Raw genomic sequence first — 12651 nt, 5'->3', positions numbered from 1 at the left:
GTCCTAGATACTCATCTGGTGTAACTCAACATAACTTCACTGAAATCAACTCATTTTAGGAATCACCACTCAGGTCAGTGGAGCTGTACTGATTTACACCATCTGAAGATATGGCCCAGAGTCCATTTTCATTTGCAAGTGTTTGGAAGGGCTTTTACTAGCATCCAATGCAGCACAAAATCCTCCAGAATGTGCTGTAAAACTGGATGTATTAAATTAGCTTTGATTAATTAGCTATTCCGGATTGCATATTATTCTGTTAACTGCAGCACAGCTTGAAAAAAAAAATTGACAGAAAGCCATACGAAATACACATTTATGGAAAGCAAGACTAAAGACCATCAGGGGCCAGATCCTCAGCTGATGTAAACTCATGTAACTCTATTGACCTCAATGAAACTTTGACCTCACTTTGACTTCAAAGGATCTGCGCTCATTTCCATCAGCTGAGCATCTGCCTCCAGAAATCAGAAAGAAAAATGAAGGGATCGGGAATGAAGTTAGCCATTGGGAAGCAAGAATGAAGAGGCTGTGGGGGGGGGGGAAAAAAATAAAACTGGGATTTTAGTAAAACGCTGAAGCTTGGGAAAGTGCAGCTTCTAGCCACTCTTGTTTTAATAGCGAATACTTTACTTCGCAAATGCAAATACAGCTTTGCCTGCAAAGCGACTCCTCGGATCTTTCCCATGAGCATCATGCGTTAAGGGAATCCCTCTAGAGCCGGTGACTATGTGTCACAAGACAGTGGTTACCTGCAAAAGCTTCTTTCTCCAGCAGATGACATAAAGCTGGGCCAGGCAAGTAAGTTAATTAATAACGCTGTCTTCCATTCAGTACCTTGACTCTGCCGCCTGCTCTGACTCTTACTGTCCCTAAGGCAGATACTAGTGTGTAGGCAGCATTATTCACTTTCTATTTGTGCAGATGAGCAGAGCAGCAGGCAGAAAATTAAGTTCACAAGAACTTTCATTTCATGACTCATAAAAGATTAGCTCTTCTTTGCATCACTTGCCTCATCTGTTCCATCATCATCCTGGATCAACAGATATCCAGATCACACGTTAGTCAATTAGCCTCTCCCTACTGACAGCCTATAAAAGATTGGAGTGTCACTTGTGAAGCCCTTGTTTTGCTACTGTGAGCCATTAAAATTGCCATGACCTGAGATTCCCCAGATGATGCAGGGGCAAAGATCCACCATCAGACAAGAGGGCTACCATGGACTTGTTCTGGGAGGTGAAATTCTCTCCTGGGCAGATCAACCAGTACAAGGCCCATCACCACTTAAAATCCCACTTGAAACCTATAATCTAGGGCCCAATCCAACTTCCATTGAAATCAGTGGGAGTCTTTTCACTGAGTGCACTGGGAATTGGATCCATCTCCTAATCTGCTCCATTTTCAGAGTCATGGGTGGACACTGGTCCCGTTCAAGATCTATTGGCTAAAAACGCAAAAGCAATTTTAAAGAGATAGATGTGGAAAAAATGACAGCCCATCATTCCTGTTGCTTCGCTCCCCACCCTTAGGGGAAGAAGGGTGTTACCTCTTGTTCATTAAAAGTGAGCCTGGATCTAAACTCGGAGCTCTTGCTTAGTTTTCTAGGGAAAATTGTTCAAACAGCTACATAGAGAAAATGCAATTCTAAAAGCCCATTGCAGAAATCCGTGGGTAGGTTAGAAATGCCAGCTCTCAACACTGGCTCGAACTCAGTGGCACTGCTCACAGAGCACTGTGCCGCTCGGCATCAGTAAGGGTGGCAACGTTTGGTTCACCCGGGGCTCCCATCAGCAGGTCTCTCTCACTTGTGAGCGATGTTACACTGAACGCCTGAATGAGGCGGTCGTCAGAATACATCAGGGAGGGAGAAGAGCTGTTTCAGCTAAAGAACAATGTTGGCAGAAGAACAAATGGGGATGAATGGACCCTGAGGAAATTAGGCTGGAAATCAGAAGAAGGTTTCTAACTGGCAGAGGAGTGAGGTTCTGGGACGGCCTCCCCATAAGAGGAGCGGGGGCAGGAAACCCTAACTGATTTTAAGACAGAGCTTGATAAATTTATGAACAGGATCGTATGCCGAGGTTGCCCGTGATAGCTGGGACTGGACTGCATGACCAGGAGGTCCCATCCCATCCTACGCTCTTATGGTCTTACAGGGATGATCCTCTGATGCCAAGTCACATCAGGAAGAAAGAGACGATGGAGGAGAAGAAGAAGATGATAAGATCACGTTGATGTGCCTGAATGGCTGGGGAAGTCGCATGGCGTATTCAGATACCCAACTCATAGCATACATTGGCTGTTTGTTGAGCTGCTTAGCTTGCACTATTAAAAACAAACAAATAAAAAAAAGGGTGTGGAATCCGAAGGATGGGATGTGACATCTCATTTGATCTCTGCTGTACCTCTGTCTTAGTTCCTTTCTGCTCTTCTTGATACCCCAGCAACACAGACTCCGAAAGGGCCTCCTGCTAAGTCCAAGTGTGTCGACTGAAATTTCAGCCCAGCCGACCCCAAAAGATCACTGCTGCAAGCCAGCAGCTAGATTTCTAATTCCAGCAGCAGGAAAAGAACTGTGCCTAGCCATGCAGCAAGGGTCTGCCACAAAAGCCCCCTTTTTTCTTCCAATTCCCTTCCTATATCTTTCTTTCTGCCAGTCGTGTGTGTATCCTGATTTGTTGCAAATGGTTGTGTTTGTGAATAAGCCATAAAATTTGATCCGGATTCCAGTGTATTTGCACTGCAAGTGAGCCATCAAATATTTCAGTGATCTCCTGTGGCAGTTTCCTGCATGCTATGTCAGGACAGCTGAATCCCTTAAATTGTACAAAGGATGAAAACAAATCTCTGGGCTGCACTAATGTGGGTTGTGACGGGGCATTTGGGACTAGGGCTAACATATAACAGATCTTCCCGACAATGACATTCCTACCCAATAAACCCCAAGCAACCCGAATAACGCCCCGAAACAACACTCAAACAAATCAACACAAAACAAGTCCATCTAAAAAGGCAAAAACAAAAACACAACCCCAAGGAGAGTTTTTACCCCAAAGAGGAAGAAGTGCCAGTGACCTCATTGAGTCCACTAGGGATTTTGCTAGTGCTGTTGATACTATAGTGATGGGCAGCAGGCTAAAACCCTTAGAGAGGCAGAAATAACCATGCCAAGGCCTTTTCAGTGACTAACTCAGAAAACCTGTAAACATATTTAATCCTTGGCAAAAGTCTGTGTTGGCATTCTTGTGGTATAGCCTTTATAGTGTGGGTCTGTCTTGTCTATTTAGACTGTAAGGTCTTCAGGGCAGGGACCGCCTACTACACCATCTGTACGGCACTTTGCACAATGGGCCCTGGAGTGGGGCTGCCGCCCCACTCCTGAAGAACAGGGATTAAAAGCAACCCTGAAGAGAGCTGCGGCTGTGAAAGGCTAGGCTGATTGGGGGAAGCAGCTACAGCTGGCCCTAGAAAAGGGCTGTAAACTAGGAGCTGAGCGAGTCTCTCTGGCTCTGGAGGGAGAAGGACCTGGCTGCCTGGGAGAGAAGGGTACCTGAGGCAGAGCAGTGCTGGGGAAGGGCAAAGGGAGCTGGGGAGCTCCAGCCTGGTAAAACCCCAGGCTGAGGCCTTGGTAAAGGCCCAAAAGGTACTGGGGCTGCAAAGGGGCAGCCCGGGGATAGGCAAAGGCAGCAGGTCCTAACCCCTTGCCAATGATGAGTGGCCATTACAGACTGCAGTCTGCCCCAGTGAGCATTGGCTAGATGACGGGCAGTAGCCACTGAGGCAAGGTGGGTTTAGAGGGTTGGGGGTTCCCCTGGGAGGGGAGACCCAGTTTGGGGGTACTGCGAGGGCAGAACCCAGGATAAGGGGCACCCGGGTCTGGGAGGGACACGGGGCCAGTGGCAGGTGAGACACTGGCCGGGAGGAGGCGCTCCATATGCTGGAGAGCTAATTCCCAAGATGACCAGCAGGAGGTGCCGCGCCGGGTCATTGACTTTGCTACAGGCCCCCATGCTTGGTTGGCCCTTAGGCACTGCTGTAATAAACACGATTAATAATAAATAAACTAATAATAAAATAATAATAATGAATAACAAACATTATACTCTCAGATTTCCCACTGAGATCAAGAGGAGCTTGGGAGGTGCAAGGAATAGGACTTAGACCCATGTTGTGGTTTTCCCTTTGACAGAACAAGTAATCAGGTTTGTCTGCAGAGAAAGTCCAGAGAGCAGCAATTTTTATATATTTTTAAAATGAGGATGTTTCAGACTGTAAAGCCATTTTCCTCTATGTTCGCATGAAGGCGTTTTCAACAGCTGCCGTGGAAAACAGGACAGCTAAGAAAAGGATCTCTCTGTTTATCTGTGTGCACTTTCAAAGTCACTGCTCTCTGAAATATGTACGGTTAAATGTGCCCCAATGCAGTTAGTGTTTTGAAATAATCATCTGAGAGAACGAGGCATTCAGCCCGCTTTCACGGGATGGTGAAAAACTGGGTCACTTGTTAAAGAGCTGTATAGAGGGAGCTGGTTGATCTCATTCCTAACTAAAGCATACTATATTTAACAGCAATTGCATGGGCGTATCGATATATAAATATTGCTTTCAAGGCATTCTTCGTTCATCATAGATTTAACCAATGATCATGTTAATCTTTTATTAAAATTAATGATAATGTAGCGCAAAGTATATTTTGCATGTATTATAATTATGCAGGTGGTTCACAATGTACAGGCAATCTTTGTCATTCCTTCTTGCAAGCTTCAGAGCGGCATTTGAGCCAATAATCCACCTCTGTCACAGCAAAATGACTAAGCAAATAGGAACAATATTTCTCAGTCTTTGAAAGTAGCTCTTTTAGCCAGGCTTGGTTGTGTTTAAGGGTCTGATCCTGTGAGGGTCCCCTAGAAGGGGCTGCTGGAGGCCCTTTGGTACCTTCCCCGAGGCACGCAGCCCCCCTGCATGATCAGACCTAAAGCTATGGCTATACTGCAGCTGGGAGGTGTAATTCCCAGCTCGGGAAGCGTACACATGCTAACTCTAGTGCACTGAAAATAGCCGTGTGGCTACAGGGGCGTTGGCAGCAGCTCAGGTACAAGCCCAGCTGAAATCCTAGGTACATGCTCAGGGAGCTACCCCCAGCTGCCATGCTGCTATTTTTAGCATGCTAGCTGGAGCAGAGCTCGAGCATGTATGTCTATCCACGCTGGGAATGACACTCCCAGCTGCAGCACAGGTGTGCCCTATGCGTAAATAGTTGATGTTATTGATTTATTGTGATGTATGAGATCTCAAAGGCACTGACCCATGCTCTGGCTTCTCTGTCATAAATTCAATTACACAACCATACCCCCACTCAAATGCCAGCTAACAGACAATCCCCTCCTGCCCTAACACATCCCCAGCAGAAAACAACACTAAATCCCTCTCGGTCACGGCAGGCAGCTCAGCAAGCCCTTCAAATACCTGCAGACACTTCGGATGACTCAGGAGAAAGCACGATTTAACATTCTGATTCAATTCTCCAGGAGAAGAGGAAATGTGAATGAGAAATGGTAACTTCAAACAGCATTAAAATCTAATTGTGTGTGCTCGTGTGGCACCGAAGACAAGACTTTACAGAGCAAGAATTCTCCACTAGAGTTTTATTTTAAAAGGACATTAAAAATGAAGACACACTAGAAAAGCCAAGCCTAATCAAGAGAACAAAAGCCCCAAAGATTGTATGTGTATGCTTAAACTTTAAAGTCACCAGGACTGCGCATTTGCTTAAACTTAAGCACATAATTCAGCGCTTTGCTGCATAAGAGCTAAAGAGCACCAGAAGATAAAGGGTTAACTGGGATAGGCTCAGAGCCAAACCATAATGAAAAAACCTCTTACCCATGATGTTCCATTGTTTTGGAGACATTTACATGCATGATTTGGGGGGTAAGGTCCTCCACTACTGTGTATCAGCAAAGCTCTATTGACTTCAAAGGAGATGTACTGATTTACCCTAGCTGAAGATCTGGCCCCGAAGGGTCCTCCGTGTGAAAACAGGATGCTCTTGATAAATTAACAGACAATTCTCCTCAATGGGAAAGAGCTGTTTCTCTCACCCACTGTAAAACCTAGCACAACACTCACAATAGTTGAGGGCTCATGAGATATTAACACACTGATGGACCACAACACGCAGAAGAGTTTCATTAGTAGATCTGTATGTTAGTCAGGCTGTAAGATGCAGCAGCCGGATGATATAGACATCAAAAGATCAGTGTGAAAACTACTAGTTGCTATCAATAATATTACATTCTTTTTTAATTTTTATTTTTCTATAATTGTGAAGGATAATATCCATGTTTACTTTTAAGCATTTTTTTCCTATTTTTATAGATTTAAATGTCCACAATTGCAGGAAATTATGGGGAGGGACAGAACATCAGGCAAGAAAGTGGTCAGACAATAATGATTTAATGACACTAGATGTTGAAATTCAACAAGTTAAAGCTTTATAACCATTGAAATATAAACACAACATCATATGTCCAAATATACAGTGCAAGTATCCTTAAACCAAACTCTAATAAATTCTCAGGCAGCAGGTTTCTTACTCTGCCTATCTGTAAATTTTGATCATCGATGGAAATATTTGTTGTCGGTTTGTGTGTGTGTGGTGAAATCTATGTTTACTGACATTTACCAGTCAAAATCTAATCCTTCCAAGCCTAATAATATTGTACTTAAAATGCAGCCATTGCATCCCAGCTGTATCAACACTGCAGCTCTTTAAATGCCAGAAGAACAATCCTCTTTCCAACACACGTACGCTATTGCCTAGTGTAGCACAAGCCTTTAATTCCTTTTCCATTCGGAACAGCACAGCTGTCAAGCGAAGTGACAGCCTGTCAGCAAGGAGAACGCCCCCCACCCCCATGCCCAATTTACAGAGAACTGAATTACAGCACAGCAGTCCTGGTGTATTCTCCACAAGGCTGTTTGCCTCCATATGTTGTGTCAAAACATAACATGAATAAATGAAGATGTTCCTGGAAAGTATTTCATTAGGGGCTGGGAGAGATGGGCACACATGTCAATATCTCTTACATCACACCTACTCCTTCCAATGTGCCCCACCCTCTAGCTCCTGTTTATTACAGAGGGGCAATTATTTCAACGTTAGCCCGAGTAACGGGGCTGTGCTTTCATGTCTCATCAGAATACACATTTCACTGAGCTCTGTCTGCCTACATCCAAGTCACTTCTGCCCTAGTTACCTTAAACGAGAGGTCACCAACATACATCTGAGCAGGCATGGTATGGTATTTACCAGCGGTGGATTTACCAGGTCAAATAATGTTTTGGGGTTTTTTTTAAAATCGCTCCAGGAAAACCTAGTTAGTCTCCATTTACGGCATTTTCTATTTTAAAAACTGTTTTGTTAATGCACACCCCATTACATTTCGTTTTAGTTACCTATTCCAATTGTGGTTACATATGGCTGCGGATTAATTTAGGGTTGTGCAAAGAAAAAAGTTAAACTGCAGTAGACATATTTAATATATATGATTATAAACCTGAGCATCAGAATATCTGTGTACATTTCGGTTTGGTATTTTCTTAAGGAGGTTATAGGTGTCATGACTCAGATGTCAGTTTTCAATATTTTATCAACAATAATCAAAAACATGGAATTGACAATAATGCAGAGCAGCCATCAGAAACATGCAGAGTTGCAGATTACCACTCCAGGTCCTTTTGGCCACGCAGCATCCTGTAGCAGAAGACCAATTTTGATGTAGCGGATAGACCAAGCCTATTCCTCAGTTTTGAATGGATGTATCCAACGTTTGAAAAGATTCGTTCTATGCCCACTGAATTTGCTGGACCACCAGTTCTATGAAGTCAGATGGAATATCAGCATTCTTCAAATACTTCCATCATGTTACAGGGGAAACTTTTTCCTTGATAGTGGATGAAAACATTGATTTTGGATATGGAGTTTCTTCTACTTTAAATGCAAGTAAATATGGCAGAAAGTCGGGATTTTTGCTGAGCAACCACTGCCTGGCAATTTCTTCTTGTTCAGCTGACAATTTCTTTCCTGCATATTTTGGATGAAGGAGTTTGGTCAACATGTGTACAGGAGTAATGGCCTCATGAAATCTCTTTTGTACTTTTGCTTTGTGTGCTGCAAGATCTTCATTTATCACTAGATCCAACCATATTTCGCATGCAACAGCAATTGCTGATGTGTCCCTTTGGAGTGTGTCAAATGCCCCGGCAATTGGTTTCAACTGATTGATCAAGTTCTTTGCTTCTTGGTAAATCCCTTGATTAATTATATTGACCACTCTCTCTTCAAGTTCTGCCTCATGATCACTCACAATCCTGAGATAATGTGGCTGATTTTTAATGTATGTTTCCAGACATGTTATTTGACTGTTCCATTGTGCGTCACCAGGGATTTGGGGTTGTACAGATCCTTAGCATTCTTTTAACCAGGCTGCAGGCTGATGGTGATTACAAAAATACTTTTGTAAATCTACAACACGTGTCACCAAAGCACTTGGGGTAAGGTCTTGTCCAAGCAGATTGAGTCAATGTGATGCACATCTATACGTAACTAATGTGTCGTCATCTAGTTCCAAATCACTTCTGATACTTTGCATCGTTCTCTCATTGTCTGTCAGGTAGCTCTTAACACCACAACCATACAGTTCATTGGCTAAATCCTTGGCTTCTCTTGCCAGTGTAGCATAGTACTTTTCAGTCTTCCTATTACTTCCAGGATCAACTGCCGATACATAAACCACAGTTTTCCCTATCTGCACCCAGTTCGCTATCACTGGGTCACTGTGCACATTACTCCAGCCATCTTGTATTAACGTAACTGCTTTTCCATGTAATTCATGGCGTGCTTCCACCCTCAAACCATCAGTAACGGTGTCTAACAGTTCACCTGCCACCTGCTTTCAACTGGGTGCTTTGTAGCCTGGCCTTAGGCAGCAGATCATTGCTTGAAACGTTGGATGCTCAATAACAGAAAAGGGAATATTACAGCCATAAAAAAAATTCTGCAATTTTCAAATCTATCTTTCGTTTCAGTTCTGGAGTTGGTTTTGTTACCAACATATGCCTTCGTGGTTGAAAAACCGTGGCACTTCCTCCTCGTTGTCTTTGGCCAACCTGGATCTGGCTTTCTTTCAATGTGCTTGGCAATGGTAGTGCAGTATTGTCCATACCCTTTGTCCTTAGCAGCTGATTCTAATACTTGCACACGTTTAGCCAAAGTCAGTGGTTCCGGTATCTCACTGTTCTTTTCGCTGCATTTTGCAAAATGTTTCCTCATACGGTCCGCCTTCCCACTCACTTTTTCTTTGCAATTTCAGCATCTAAGACTCTCTGTGCCACCTTCCTGAACTCTCTCATGAACCCATGAATCGGGTCAAGTGGTCTTCCACCTTTGCGCATCTTGAAATATTTCAACGTGAGTCACGGTACTCACATTGTTCAGCTCCAACACTTGCACTCCAGCCAGCCAGGTCGAGAGAGAGTACTGGACTGGGCAGTACGTTTGGCAGTTTACCTCAGAGAGAAACTTCTCAACCTGGGAATCCCCCTTCTTTGTTTACTAAACAAACACCTAATTTTCACTGCTAAACGCAGAAGGGGAACTCCCAGATTGAGAAGGTTCTCTTTGAGGTAGCCAAGACAACAGCACTCAGCTTTAAGTAGAGGCTCTTTTGGATTTTATTTTATTCCCTTTCATTAGAACTAAACAGACCAGATTACTGCAAATCCAGTATCAGATTGTTAACTATTTTTCAGTCATTTTCATTCATGTATTCTAATAAAATCCCAGGTTCTGGGTTTAAACCAGTATTCACCAGCTCCCCGGCCAACTCTTAATCCCAGTCCTGGATTAAAAATGAATTTCTCAGCATGGGGGGAGGAGTGGGAATCGCAGCCCCCTCTCATTATTCTGCTTCATTACAGGAGTCTCCTAACCTGCCCTTTGCCAAAGAAGATGCATTATAAAGTGGGAGAGCACAAGAAAGCAGCTGATCCGTATACAGTAAAGCATGTAGCCAGGGAGCTGCCTACCCATTCCCAACCTTCCTCCTCATCTCCCCCCAACTCCAGCTGACTGAGGGTACACAGAGATGCACAGCCCCACACATAGCCCTTCGTCAGCAATGCTGCGTCAAGCCTGGCACTCTGCGCCCCAGGAGGCCTGCACACTTGCCCTTTGCAAACCGTCATGCCCTGTTACCTGCCTGGCCGGTACTCTGAGCAGATGCATCTGCCCACCCTAGGCCAGCCCCTGCTGTGCTTACCCCTTCCTTAGCCAAAACCCTCTCTGAAGTCCAGGGGAGCCTGGGGAAGGCTGAATGACTGCAGGCAGCACCAGCCTGGCTGCTTATGGATAACGAGCAAGAATTACCTTGGGGTGCACTCCCCCCTCCCCTGCCCATTTCAGAAAGAAAAAGGCCCCGGTTCACAGCGCTGGGGCTAGCAAAGGCGGAGGGGACACCAAGCACGCCAGTGCCTAGACACCACGGAGAGGGGCGCTACAGAACAGCCCCGGGGGAGGTGGACAGACAGACCGGCTCCATAGACAGACAGACAGACATACCCCACACCAGGGCTGGCTCCCAGCTGCAGGTCTGAGCCCTGCCCCCCTCTGAGCAGCCCTTGGCCCCCTCCGGCGCCAGCCCCTCACCTTGTGCAGCTTCCACATGGCGCCCAGGGCCTTGACCTCGTGGCTGGAGTGCTTGCCCTCCTCCAGGCACTGGTAGCACACGGGCACCTTGCACTGCACGCAGTACATGCTGTGGTTCTCCAGCTCGTGGTCCGTGCAGGTGGAGATCTTGCGGGGGCTGAGCCGGCGGCTCACCCGGCCCTGGGCCGGCGGCAGCAGGCGGTGCTTGGCCAGCGGGCCGCGGGGCGGGTGGCAGCGCAGGCGGCAGGGCTCGCAGTAGAAGACGTCGCACTGCTCGCACATCACCGTGGCCTCCTTGGGCGCCTTCTCGCACAGCTGGCAGCGCAGCGCGGCCGCCTTGCTCTGCTGGTAGCGGTCGATCACCCCCTCCAGCACCCGGTTCTTGGGGAAGCCGCGCAGCCCCCGCTCGTCCAGGATCAGGCTGCGGTGGCACTGCGGGCAGGTGAGGCAGGCGTTGCGGGGCACGGGGGCCAGGGCGGCCGGCGGCGGCGGCAGGTGGGGCGGCGGCGGCGCGGCCGGCGGGAAGACCCGCACCCCGTTGGGGGACTTCTGGCACGGGGTGGTGGGCGCGCTGGCGAAGCCGCCGTAGGAGCCGTAGCCGCTGTCCGCCTCGCTGTACAGGCTCATCTTGTCCAGGTCCAGGTAGTCGTAGTCGGAGACGCCCGAGGCCCGGCGGCTCTGCGGGGACTCGGCCTCGGGCGTCTGCACCAGGATGTTGCGGGCGCAGGCCTGGCACAGGCTGTGCGAGCAGGGCAGGATGAGGGGCTCCCGGTAGAAGGAGCCGCACACGGGGCATTTCAGCTCCTCTTCCATCTCTTCCATCGGCGGCGGGGAAGGGCGCGGAGCGGAGCCGGCGCGGGGAGTCTTTGCGCAGCGCCCTGGCCAGCGAGCGCCCGCCCGCACCGCCGCCGCCGCTCCACTGCCGGCCCGCCGCCCCGCGGGCCCGCCCCATTGGCCGCCGCCGGCCCCGCCCCCCCGGCGCCATTGGCTCGGCCCGCCCGCCAGGCTCCGCCCCTGCAGACTGCGGGGGGAGAGGGGGGCGCTGCGGGAGAAGGGGCGGCGGCGGCGCCCCTGAGGCGTGAGGGGCTCCGTTCCCAGCGGCCCCCGCGCGGGACTCTCTCCGGTTTCCCAATGCGCCCCTCCCGTTGGCCTGCGCGAGTCTGGCTCTCGCTGTGCAGCGCCGCGCACAGTTGGGCCACTGGCTCAGCTGGGGCCCCGAGGGGCCCTTGTCGTATGAATAAGGGCCCCCCCAAGTTCAGCCTGCCACTTCCTCCCTCCCGTCTGCTCCGAAGCCCCCCGGGCCCAGGCCCCTGCGCCTTCTGCGACCTAAAGTTGGCAGCCAGCCCCCCTGTGCTCTGCAGCAGCCTAGGGCAATCCCTTCCTTGGACAAGTGGGCAGGGGGAAAAGTGGTCATCTGGTACATTGCCAAGACAACAAAATCCAGTCTTCATAAGCCTCTTTATGAGCAAGGCATAACAATCCCCTCTGGTCGGGATGCTACAGCACCCTCCAGAGAAGGTGACATACTCCACCGGGGCAGGATTGTCTCTCTTCATTATTCCCCCTTGTTTTCGACACTGGAGCTGAGACAAGCTTAGTACAAGTCTTACAGTCTCTGGGAGAGAGGTCTCGTGGGCTCCCCTGTTAGAAGTAGACATAGAGACTACAAAGGTCCCTGAACCTAAGCTGGAAACACACAGAGCAAGTCTAGCACTGTACGTGTGTATGTGTGAATCTCTCCTTATTGGGTACATGTAGCGTGGTGTTAGACACAACAGAATACTTCACTGGAGTTTCTCAGGAAAGCTCCCTCGGTGAGCATTTGCAAAATAATGTTAACAGTTTTGCTTCTATCTTATCGCTGAGCTGTGTTAATTTCCTCTAGATATTATTGCAAAACATGCATCTTGAAATCCCTCTATAGTAAGATTCCCTATAAATAG

The 12651-nt window shown here is 48.0% G+C and overlaps 1 protein-coding gene across 9 annotated transcripts in view; it reads right to left on the bottom strand.

Annotated features, from left to right (window-relative positions):
* The window catches only part of TRIM9 (tripartite motif containing 9), a 123981-nt gene extending 112342 nt beyond the window's left edge, over nucleotides 1–11639 (bottom strand). For 7 of the 9 annotated variants that reach the window (XM_037901329.2, XM_043548933.1, XM_037901331.2 and 4 more), the window contains exon 1: nucleotides 10709–11627. In XM_037901329.2, the coding sequence (XP_037757257.1) occupies nucleotides 10709–11530 (822 nt within the window). In that variant the 5' untranslated portion in view covers nucleotides 11531–11627. Of the gene's footprint in view, nucleotides 1–10708 lie in introns of all 9 variants that reach the window. The other 2 variants (XM_037901334.2, XM_037901330.2) reach the window with 2 other exon arrangements.
* Between the last annotated feature and the right edge of the window lie 1012 nt (nucleotides 11640–12651).

The sequence above is a fragment of the Chelonia mydas genome, chromosome 6 (genome assembly GCF_015237465.2).
Source record: "Chelonia mydas isolate rCheMyd1 chromosome 6, rCheMyd1.pri.v2, whole genome shotgun sequence".
NCBI lineage: Eukaryota > Metazoa > Chordata > Testudines > Cheloniidae > Chelonia > Chelonia mydas.
The sequence above is the reverse complement of the archived record's forward strand: the minus strand, read 5'-3'. Positions and strand labels throughout refer to the sequence as shown.